The following is a 12072-nucleotide window of genomic DNA, read 5'->3' as shown; positions in this document are numbered from 1 at the left end:
TGTGTGCCCCATGCCCTTCCAAATTGCCTTTCTGAGAACCCAGCTGGGCAGGGAGCACAGGTGTCAGGTGCCCTGCTGGGCCCTCAGGTGAGAGGGCAGGAAATGTTACCATTTCCAGCTTCTTCTGCTCAAAACTGGGTGCCTGGATTTTGGGGTCAGTGCCCTCCATGATCCCTGTCATTACTCATGAGCTGTTTCTCAGTGATTTGTGGAGCTGCTCTGAGGAAACCTGAGCTGGAAAACAGCCAGGGATGAGATGTGACACAAGCCCACGGTGCTGGTGACAGCCTCCCCTCAGCAGTGCCTGGCTCCACATCATCCTCCTGCTGCAGGGGACACTCCTGTCCCTTTCCTGTCCTGCTGCCCCTCTTGCCTCACTGCCACAAGGATACCCCCATTCCTCACCGTCTCTCTGCTACAGACCATCAGTTTTAGGCCTAGGATATGATTGTCTCCAGTTCCAAACAAGTTTGTTTTTTATCTTTTCCACACCTCAATGCTTTCACCAAGCTCTTGCCCCTGTCTCCTGGACTGGAGCTCTGGCAAAGCCCTTCCAGCAGAGTCTGGGGCCACATTCTTGTGCAGTGGGGGCTGTTCCCTGCTCAGTGTTTGCAGAATTGAGCCTTTAATTGGAGATCTCTTGCAGCGATGCCTTTTGGCTGGTTTTTTTGGGTTTTTTTTTTCCCATAATGTATGTTTTTTGGAAGGTTTGCAGCTTTTTTCTTGGGTTTCTCAGCACTTGCATTCTTGCACTGCAAGAGCCTTGCAGGGGAATACAGCCAGGAGTTCTTTAATTCAGTTTATCAGACAGGGAAGCCCCTGTGATTTGCTCCAGCCTCTGACTCACTGGGGGAAATACAGATCCCATAAACCATGACAAATAAACAAACTCGTGGACACAAGAGGAGCAAGTTTGATTCCAGGTCCTGAAACCAAGTGGCACCAACAATCCCATGTTCCCACAGCTCCAGGCACACTTCTGGGGTAGATTTGTGTTGGAAAGAGCTGTCTGGGGCCAGTCCAGTTGATCTGCCTTAACTGAATGTCATCAATGTGCTCACTGTGAACAACAGGAAAGGCAGCATGGATTTGTCCAGTGCAGGGATTTCTCCCAGCAAATTTCTCCCTTATAAATGTTTCTTTTTAATGTTTTTCCCCCTTTCCTTTCCTTTCCTTTCCTTTCCTTTCCTTTCCTTTCCTTTCCTTTCCTTTCCTTTCCTTTCCTTTCCTTTCCTTTCCTTTCCTTTCCTTTCCTTTCCTTTCCTTTCCTTTCCTTTCCTTTCCTTTCCTTTCCTTTCCTTTCCTTTCCTTTCCTTTCCTTTCCTTTCCTCTTTTTTCTTTCTTTCTTTTTTTTTCTTTTCTTTTTTTTTTTTTTCCCCAGCTCCTGGAGGGGGTAAGAATAAAAGATGCATTTCAAGGGCCTTAATGACTGAGCTGTGAATTGCCTCGGGTTGGAAACTGCCCAGGAGGAGGAAATGCCCTCTCTTGATCAAGCTGGCAGTTGGTTTTCTGCCACCAGATCTGGTGGTTCTTGGGCTTGGCTCCAAAGGCATCAGCCACGAGCCCTCCTGGAGAAAGGCTATTCATTAGGAGCAGCTAAAAACCATCTCCTGTTCCAGCCACTCCAGTTAATCCATCCCTGGGCTGATCTCACCCATAAATTATGGTGCAGGGAGAAGTGCAGCCTTCTGTTTCCATGTGACAGCTTCACAGAGCACCAAACCAGAGAACACAGGGCAGGCAGAAGTAGAATCAGGGAATCACAGGGACATTCAGGTTGGAAAAGCCCTCCAAGATCACAAAATCCAACCATTCCAAGTGCCACATCCACATGGATTTTAAATCCCTCCAGGGGTGGGGATTCCACCACTGCCCAGGCAGCCTTTGATGGTGTTTGAAAACCCTTTCCATGAAGGAATTCTTCCTAAACATCAGTTAAAAAACCCTAATCAGTGAACAAAGCTGATTCACTACAATCATAGAATCAATACATCAAGTTATCCCATAAGGAATGATGGAAATAAATCTCCTGCTTCGTACCTGCAAGCATAGAGACCCCAGGAACCAAAATCTGTGTTTTACCTGTCATCTTCCACAGGTTTGTCAATCTCATGTTGTCTCACATTGAGCAGAACAACCTCAGCTTGTTACACAGACACAGAATGGAAAATTTCACCTGATAATGTCTGACACCAGAAACTGGGACTTTATCCCAGAAGGGTCCCATAATATTAAAAGGTGCTATCAGCCCTACCTAGAATACAGCACAGTAATCATAGCAGGTAAAACTCCTATTGATCCATCAGAAGATAATTCAGGTTGCTTTCCCAAGGAAATACACTTGTTTTGCCAAATATAATAAAGCCATCAAACCCAGCTTAATATAGATGAATTTACTGTTATGTGGTTTATTCTGGTATTGCTTCCAAAACTCCTGTTGAGAGATTTTGTAACATTTTGCTCACTGAATCCCAGCAGTTTCAATTTTTTCAGAGTCTATTTTTTCCCTGTTTGTGGTACACTCCTTATAGCAACTGCCTCGAGATGCGTCAAGACTCTGCTATATAAATATGGACATTTGGCTCTAAATAGTTTTATTTGGTGATGGAGGGGGTGGACTGGAAGCAGAATATTCCCTTACACAAGTCATGGAATATCTGTGTCCCACTCCCAATCACTGCATTGCTTTGGCCAGGCAGAAGCAGAGCAGATGTTCAAATCTGGGTGTCCAAATCATTAACTGAGGTCCAGAATAATGCATAACAGCAAAAACTGCACTGAGCCCCTCTGTCCATCTCTGGCTTCCCACACAGGTAGGAAACACTTGGGCTCCAAATAATTAGTTTTGGCTGATTATTTCCAAACAAACATGGAGTGTTTCCCTGTTTTTCTACACCCTGGTGTCTTCTGAACTCAGGCACGTGGAGGGAATCAACACTGCCTAATGCTTTGGCTGCATAATTTACTCACAGGCTTGTTATCCATGTGCCTACTTGGAATTGTCTCCTGTGTCCCTCCTGCAGGATGGAAATGTGTTTTCCCTGAAAGGAAACCCAGCTCCCAGGTTGTTTTTCCACAGAGTTTCTCCAGACAGACACAATCCCTGCAGGTGAATCCACTGTTCCCTCAGTGCTATCCCAGGGGGCTGCACATGCCCCCAGGTCCCTGTGCCTTTCCCACTGCACACATCCCTGCTGCTATGCCCCAGGAATGGCACTCTGGCAGGCTGCTACACAGCCCTGATGCTATTGCAAGGAAAAAGAGAGGCAGAAATCACATTTGAAGGGTGCTGAAGCAAAAGCAAAATTTGTCAGGGAAAACAATGGATTTCTTCTCACTTGAATGCTTTAATAGTCTTGTAATGGTTCAGGAATGGTTTGGGGCCAAGTGTTCTCTTCTTGAGAAAGGGAGATGGGCTGGAAGATCCATCCATCCATCCATCCATCCATCCATCCATCCATCCATCCATCCATCCTCCATCCATCATCCATCCATCCATCCATCCATCCATCCATCCATCCATCCATCCATCATCCATCCATCCATCCATCCATCCATCCATCCATCCATCCATCCATCCATCCATCATCCATCATTCATCCATCCATCCATCCATCCATCCATCCATCCATCCATCCATCCATCCATCCATCATCCATCCATCCATCCATCCATCCATCCATCCATCCATCCATCCATCCATCATCCATCCATCATCCATCCATCATCTATCCATCATCCATCCATCCATCCATCCATCATCCATCCATCCATCCATCCATCCATCCATCCATCCATCCATCCATCATCCATCCATCCATCCATCCATCATCCATCCATCCATCCATCCATCCATCTATCCATCCATCCATCCTCCATCCATCCATCCATCCATCCATCCACCCATCCATCCATCCTCCATCCATCCATCCATCCATCCTCCATCCATCCATCCATCCACCCATCCCCTATAATTTAATTAATTTATGGTAATTTGGCATGAGCCCATTTGATGGGAACACCCTGTGGTGCCTCTTTCCTGGATGATGTTCATAAATCCAGCCAGAGCTTGGTCCCAGCAGCTTGTGACACCAGCAGTGTCTTTGCTGGTGTTTTTAATCAAAGTTTGGTTCCTGTGAACCAGGACCAACGGGGGACATGTGGCAGATGGCATGGTTCATCCCAACTGCTCTTGTTCCACTTTGATCTGATGCTCTGGGCCATAGATAATTATCCCAGAGCATTTTGCATTCCTTTCTCTACATCACTTCTGCCACTTCCACCATAACTCAGAAAAGTTCAGAAGATACAAGGAACTGCCCTGACAATCAAAGTAACTAAATGTACTTTTACCCTTCTACTTTCAAATCACCTTTCTTTTAATCAGGTCCTCCTGTGCACAAAAACACTACAGAAGTTGGGGGTTTTCCTGGGATTGTGGCTTGTGGTAGATTTTAATATTTTCTGATGTCTAAGCAGGTGCTGAGCTCGCTCTGAACCTTCCTTCTGTGAGGAAGAGTATAGGAGTTTTCAGTCCTTCACCCACCTGTCCATTTTTACAGGAACTTGGGATATTAGAGCACTTTTAGCACTTTCTGAAATGTGACTGGGGTTGATGATGGGCTCCATCCAGAGCAGAGTGACCAGATCAGGAGAGGGGATGGGGCTTGAAGCCACCTGCTTTGGTGGAAGGTGTCCCTGCCCATGGCAGAGGGTGGAATGAGATGAACTTTCAGGTCCCTCCCAACCCAAACCATTCTGTGATTCTATCACAAAAGAGTTCATCAGGTGGTGAGTTCATCACAGGCACAGAGTGATAACATAAACCCTTTTTCTATTAAAAAAACAATGCTAAATGCTATTTTATCAGAGTAGATTAGATTCTCAATTTCTACCAGAACTTGGTCTCGCATGAAATGTGCTTTCACAGTGTTTTTCCCATAATTTATTTTACAAGTGGCACTTCCTGAAGTAGACCACTGCTACAGCTCTGCAAAGTGCTTTGTGAAGGACCTCCTGCCCTGTGTCAAACAGCAGCTCAAAAGATATTTATATTTTGGCTTGAAGGAGACCTTTCAGAGCCTGGCTGGTGCAGCAGCTGCCTTTCCTTCAGGGTGCAGGTGGAAAAGCCTGCAGTTCGCTGTTCTTCTGCATCATCCCTGGGAATGAGCAGCAGCTTCCACTGCAAACCCAGCGAGTCACCCGCCCAAGGCAAAGGTTGGACCGTCAGTCTGGAGGGTTTTATCCATGCCCAGGGATCTCTTCAGGCATTCCTTGAGTGGGTGACCTCCTGATTGTGGATGGAGCCTTGGGTTGTGGCCTTCACCCCTGTGTGGCACTAACTAAGGTGTTTCCCCATTCCTCACTATGTGTCTTTCCTTCTCACACCAGTCTTGATTTCTGACCAAATCTAAAGAATAACAAACATGGGAGCCCACTATGGGAGCCCAGACTTAAAAACCACAGGCACTGAGGTACATAAATCACCATCCTGGGTACCAGCTCGTCCATCCTTGATCCCAAGGGATGGCTGTTTCCTCCTAGATCCTTCTGAGGTGCTGATGGACAAAGTCTTGACCTCCACTCCTGGGATGGTCCTGTGAACTCACACTGACTTCAGGTGCTCCCCAGCTGAAGAGTGAAGGGAATCAGGCTTCCATCCCTCCTACTACTCTTACCTACGTTCTCCTGGCTCAGAAAGCAGGTGACTATCTACCTATAGGGGGTTCTGGTTCCCTGACCACCTGGAATAGGTGTCCTACTGCAAGGACAAACCCAGCACCTAAATTCAACAGGATTTTCCATCAGCAGAAGAGCCAGTGAAGCCTCTATAGAGCCACAGAATTGTTAAAGTTGAAGAAGTTCTCAGAGATCATTGAGTAAAAAATCCAGACTAGGATATATCCCACTTTTCTGCAAATACCTGCAGTGCAGACACCCTCAACTCATTCGTTGAGCCTGGATGTTTTTGTAGTCATAGAATCACCACAGAATGGTTTGGTTTGGAAGGGACCAGCATCTATCTGGTTGCTCCAAATCCCACTATCCCAGGTTGCTCCAAATCCCACTATCCCAGGTTGCTCCAAATCCCACTATCCCAGGTTGCTCCAACCTGGCCTTGGACACTTCCAGAGATCCAGGGACAGCCACAGCTTCTCTGGGCACCCTGTGCCAGGACCTCACCATCCTCACAGCCAAGAATTTCTTCCCAATCTCCCATCCAACCCTGCCCTCTGTCAGTTTAAAACCACTGCCCCTTGTCCTATCACTTTCTGCCCACATAAGAAGTTGTTCTGCCTCCTTTTATGAGCCTCCTTTAGGCACTGTGCTCTCCCTGGAGCCTTCTCCTCTCCATGTGAGCACTCCCAGCTCTCCCATCCTGGCTCCAGAGCAGAGCCCCAGCCCCTGGAGCATCTCCCTGGCTTGGCACAACCAAAGGGAGATGAACTCTATGCTACAAACCAGCCTTAAACTCCTGGCCCCACAACTCTGAGAAGTCTCCAGCTAAATTCTCTTGGCAGGTGTTTGCTCAGGGAGCAGGAGCTCTGCCACAAACCCCAGAAGCAGCTCCCAGCAGCCCAGGAGAGCTCCACTGCTCTCCACACTCGGCAAAGACAGGACCCAAACACAAACTACAAACCAGCATTTCATCTTGGCTTGAACAACCCGCTGCTAAAGATCCTCATCAGCCACAGGAGCTGTTAATTGTATTTAAACTGCTGGTGATAACGTCCCGTGCTCAGGGACTGTGATCACACATCCAGGAGGGAGTTAAATCACTCAGCTGATGAATAGACTGTGGTGGTACTGGGGAGTTTGAGCTGATTTAAAGAAAAATCATTGTAGATTATTTGAGCATGGAGAAATGGCTGACAGCGTTTGGCACACACATAATTTGAAAATTTTGATTATTTCAGTTTTTCTGTGAGGAATATTACCCCTGTGTAACAAATGTGGGAGCTACTCTGCAGAGTGGCAGGGATGTGTACAGACTCAGAGACACCGAGTACAGAAGTTTGCGAGTGCTGAAGGACTTTAAAGTGGAGCTGAGAGTCTTTTGTCACTTGAAAAATTTAATTTTACTAAAAATTTTAATCAGACCTCAGTGAACAGTGTGACTCAATGATGACTTCCTGCAAATTCATGTCAAAGAGAGAAAAAAACAAGTCAAAACATTTGGATATTTTCAGAAGAAAAGAGATCACTTGTTCATTTCACTTTGATGCGATTTGAAGGCTCAATTTGAAACGTCTCTGAATTTTAATAAATTCCAATTTACTCTGAACTTGAAATAATACATTGCCCTTCAATTGAAAGTTATTTTGTTTTTCATGGGAGTTTTACTTTCATTTAAAGTGTGTATCAATATAATTTTCTGTTGGTCCCAAATTCTTTCAACTAATTTTGTCTTATAAAATAAATAAAACCCATTCTACTTTACCACTTACAACCTTCTTTTTTAGCAGAGTTGGCCAAAGCATGTTTCAGCTTGTGGATTTACAGTGAAATTTCCTGATTTTTGCAAGTTTCAGACCTGTCTCCTGAGCTGCAAAATCCAAGATTAGAAGTTTCTGTCCCCTTCTTGACAGCATTGGATGATTCTCAGATTTGAATAGGAAATTGCCATTAATAAAGGGGAGGGAGGGGAAATCAGAGGCAGCCTATTTTGTAGTCATAAAATAAATGAACTTTTGCCGTGTTTATATTATACATATAATATGGCAGGAAGCAAAGATCAAAGCTGTGTTTATAAAGGACTTGGCCAGTTGTGTGCTCGGAGGAAGCAAATGGGTTCGTGGGAGGCACCCCAAGAATGAAGTTTGGATTTTTAGCTGGTGAAAATCAGTATGCCTTCTTTGACTTGTCTGATTTACATCAGCAGAGAAGCTGGTACAAGGGTTTCAAGGCAGAACAGATATGGTAAAACAAAATAAAATTGTTTTTTCCTACTGAAAAGTATTTGCCTGAGGTTCCTTCTCTGTTTCAAAGTACTGGGAGTAACTCAGAGGAACAGGATCCCGATTTCCAGCTTCATTAGCTGGAAGGTTGTCAGGTGGTTGGATCCAAACAATCTTTAAAGCCCCTTCCATCCCAAATCATTCAGTGATTTTGTTATTTTTAAGGTGTTAGGGTGCAAATGAGGTTTGGAGCTGGTTCCTGGCCTGGTTGGCCAAGGAAGGGAACATCAGAATGGGGCTGCTCAGAGGGCTCAGCCTTCAAGGACTGGCATCTCCCTGAGCCCCACAATTCCCAAACAGTTTATTTGCAGGTTACACCACGTCCCCTCCATTCCCCCCAATACACCTGATCACTGAAAGGGAAACTGAGGCATGGCCAAATGGGATAATTCATCCCTGGTCCTGCAGGGAGAGGAGTTCAGTGCAGCCTTACTGCTCCCTGCCTGAGTTATACCATCAACTGCAACACTCCCACAGGGCGAAAATTCCTCACAGCAATGATTTCATCCCATGGAGAGCTGAGCCAAACCCCCCCAAACACCACCCTCACCCACAGGAGACACTGAAGAGGCACCAGACAGCAGCACGGTGAGAGCAGACAGGCACAGCCCTGATCCACCACTCCAGGGACCCCTCAGCTCCCCAGGCACCATGGATCCCAGGGGATTGTCCCACTGGAAGGTGTCCCACAGCCCTGGGCTCCAGCTGTGCCTGGGGATACAGCGCAGGGAAACAGCCCCAGTGTGGAGGGAGCTCAAAAACCTCAGCAGGTCAAAATCTGTCCTGCAGTCACGATGCTGCTCCCACTGACCTGAGAGGCAGCCCCGAGCAAGAGGATCTGAAAAACCCTGAGAAAAAAGTGCAGCAGCCCCAGCTGTGATGAATGCTCCTCTGGCTGCAGGGCTGGTGGGACACAGTCCCCCATGGGCTGTGGGACACGTGGGTCCCAGCTGGCAGATGGAATGACAGACCTCCCTGCTTTGCTGAGCTCTGTGCAAAGGCTGCTGCTGATACTCAGGAATTATTCCAACCTCGTTTTTCCCAGCTCCAGGTTCAGCTGCAGCATTCCAGAGGGTCATTCGGGTCCCCTGAGCTGGGTGCCTGCTGTCAGGGTGAGGAGCACTGGCTTCCCTGCACATCCTGGGTCCCTGGTGCTGGAAGGGGACGCTCACACACATCCCTGGTGGGCTCTGTGCCTGCTCAGCCTCCCCTGCACGCAGGAGGGAGCATCCTTCTCACAACCAACTTGCCAAAACTTTAGAGCACAACACGAGGGACAGCCCTAAATGAGCACACGGGCACTACAGCAGGGCCATGGCTCCTGGGGGTGGTGGATCAGTCCTGGAAAACCACAAGGGATCTTCACCCACCACCCTTATGGATCATACCCGGTCCTGCTCCAGGTCCCTGCACAAAAACAGCAACTCAGGAAGCCAGGATTTGTGCTTCAGGCTCTGACACACTCCTTGGAGGGATAAAACCTCACTCATCTCCAACAGAGGTGGGAGCCCTGGACCCACAGGGGCATATCCAGGTGCAGTTCCCAAACTGGGAGAACGAGGAGATAGCAAAACTGTTGTTTGAAACCACTGTGCCATAGAAACAGCCTGTTTGAAACAGAGCTGCTTCCTCCTTAGCCTAAACTTTGTTAGTTAAAATGCTGAACGCAGAATGAATTAATTAAAGCAATTATTATTTATAGCTGCTATTTTATTCATTTGCTATCTACTCTGATTGACTATATGACTTTGCTTAATAAATATTGAATAAGTGTTAATTAATTGAATTAATTCATCGCTGGTTTATTCACCTATCAGTCACCTCTCCTTCATTTCTATGCATGAGTTGTGTCCTGAAAAGTTTGTCCCAAGGAGCAGGTCCCCAGGGGCTCAGCCCCAGGCAGCAGAGATGGGATGGGGTCACTTACCAAAAGGCAGGATGAAGAAGAAGGGGAACCAGCAGAGGATGAAAACACCCACGACGATGGCGAGAGTCTTGGCTGCTTTTTTCTCCCGGGAGAACTTGAGGAGCCTCACGGAGAGGGAGCTCCTGAAGTTGTGGCCCTTGCTCCGGGCGCTGGAGAGGGGCTCCTCCAGCACGCTGCGGCAGTGGATGCGCAGCACCACCTCCATGGACTTGTTCCTCTCCTTCTTGACCCCTGCCTCCAGGCTCCGGGTGGTCCGCCTGGCCACCACGTAAATCCTGAAGTACATCACCAGGATGACCATGAGGGGCAGGTAGAAGGAGAAGAGGGAGGAGAAGAGGGCATAGCCCGGCTCCTCCGTGATGCTGCAGATGCTCTCGTCCGGCGGCGGCGGCTCCTTCCAGCCCAGCAGCGGCCCGATGGAGATGACCATGGAGGAGAGCCAGACCACCACGAGGATGACTCCTGCCTTCCTCTCGGTCATGATGGTGGGGTACTTGAGGGAGTACTTGACACCAATGTACCTGTCCACTGAGATGATGCAGAGGCTCATGATGGAGGCAGAGCAGCAGAGCACGTCCACCGCTGCCCAGATGTTGCAGAAGATGCGCCCGAACACCCAGAAGCCCAACACCTCCAGGGTGGCCGAGAAGGGCAGCACGGTGGTGCTGAGCAGCAGGTCGGCGATGGCCAGGTTGACGATGAAGTAGTTGGTGACAGTCTGCAGGTGCCGGTTGCAAGCCACCGAGAGGATGACCAGGATGTTCCCCACGATGGCCGAGAGGATGAAGACGGCCAGGAACACCCCGACTCCCACCGCCTGCACATCCAAGGCAAAAGTCAGCGTGGTGCCGTTGCCCTCGGGGGTCTCCTCTCCTTGCAGCCCCCAGGACCGGTTGGCAGCGCTCTGGCTGCCTTGTCCCGTCCGGTTCCCACTCAAGCTGCCATTGCTCAGCTCGGGGAAAGTCATTGTAGAGAAAGTCCGGGCTCCATTGAGGGCGAGGAGAAAGTGGTGCCGAGGCGCAGCTCCCCCAGCATCATCCCCGGCTGGCAGCCCCCGCCAATTCGCGCTCCGCACCTCGCTCCCCCGGCCGGGGTGGAGGAGAAAGGGATGGAGGGATGGAGCGAAAGAGAGAGAAAGGGAGGGAGGGCAGGACGCGCCGCCCGTCGCCCCCCGCCCGCTTCACGCCGTCCGCCCGCGCTGCCCCCCGTCCCTGCTGTCCCCGCTGTCCCCGGCGCTCAGCCCCGGGGGGGCAGCGCGGTCAGTGCCCCCCCGCCGCCCTGGCATGCTCCGGGGGCTGCGCTGGGCACGGCCGGCAGCGCCCGGCGGCTCCGCGGCTCCGAGCTCCGACCGGGAGCGGCGGGAGGGGCCGGACGGGCCGGGGGCGGGGGGAGCCCCGCGCGTCAGGTGCCGCCGGGGAGGAGGAGGAGGAGGAGGAGGAGGGGAGGAGGCAGCGCTGCTTTGCAGGACGAGGCGAGCCCGGGGCAGAGTGAAAGCGGCAGCAGAGCAGGAGGGGAGAGGAGAGATGATGGAGGGGGTCCAGGCGAGATGATGATGATGATGATGGAGGGGGTCCAGGCGAGATGATGGAGGGGGTCCAGGCGAGATGATGGAGGGGTCCAGGCGAGATGATGAGGGGGTTCACGCACGCTCTGGGAGGAGGCAGCCCCCGGGAGGGTCTCGCAGCACTGGAGTGAAGCCCCAAGAGGAGCACTCAGAACTGGGGTTTAGCCCCCAGCAGGCGCACTCAGAATTGAGGTTTAGCCCCCAGGAGGAGTCACTCGGAACTGAGGTGCAGCCCCAGCAGGATCATTCAGAATTGGGATGCAATCCCAGGAGGATCGCTCAGAACTGGGGTTTAGCCCCCAGGAGGGGTCACTGAGCACTGGGATGCAGCCCCAGCAGGATCACTCAGAACTGGAGTCCAGCCCCAGGAGGAGCACTCAGCACTGGGATTTAACCCCCAGCAGGATCACTCAGAACTCCGGTACAGCCCCAGCAGGATCACTCAGCACTGGGGTCTAGCCCCTAGGAGGATCACTCAGAATTGGGGCGCAGTCCCATGAGGATCACTCAGCACCGGGGTGCAGTCCCGGGGCGCGGCGCTCCCGCCCGTCACCGCCGGAGGGCAGCAGAGCGCAGGGATTGCCCGGCGGGTCCCGGGGCTGCGGGGACAGAGCGGGGACCGC

At 50.3% G+C, this 12072-nt stretch overlaps 1 protein-coding gene across 1 annotated transcript in view; it reads right to left on the bottom strand.

The window, feature by feature from the left end:
- The window catches only part of ADRA1D (adrenoceptor alpha 1D), a 45447-nt gene extending 34239 nt beyond the window's left edge, over positions 1-11208 (bottom strand). Inside the window, exon 1 of the mRNA XM_036382407.1 lies at positions 9886-11208. Within this exon, the coding sequence (XP_036238300.1) occupies positions 9886-10852 (967 nt within the window). The 5' untranslated portion in view covers positions 10853-11208. The remainder of the gene's footprint in view (positions 1-9885) is intronic.
- Positions 11209-12072: the final 864 nt, after the last annotated feature.

This window comes from Molothrus ater, chromosome 4, assembly GCF_012460135.2.
Source record: "Molothrus ater isolate BHLD 08-10-18 breed brown headed cowbird chromosome 4, BPBGC_Mater_1.1, whole genome shotgun sequence".
Classification (NCBI taxonomy): Eukaryota; Metazoa; Chordata; class Aves; order Passeriformes; family Icteridae; genus Molothrus; species Molothrus ater.
The sequence above is the reverse complement of the archived record's forward strand: the minus strand, read 5'-3'. Positions and strand labels throughout refer to the sequence as shown.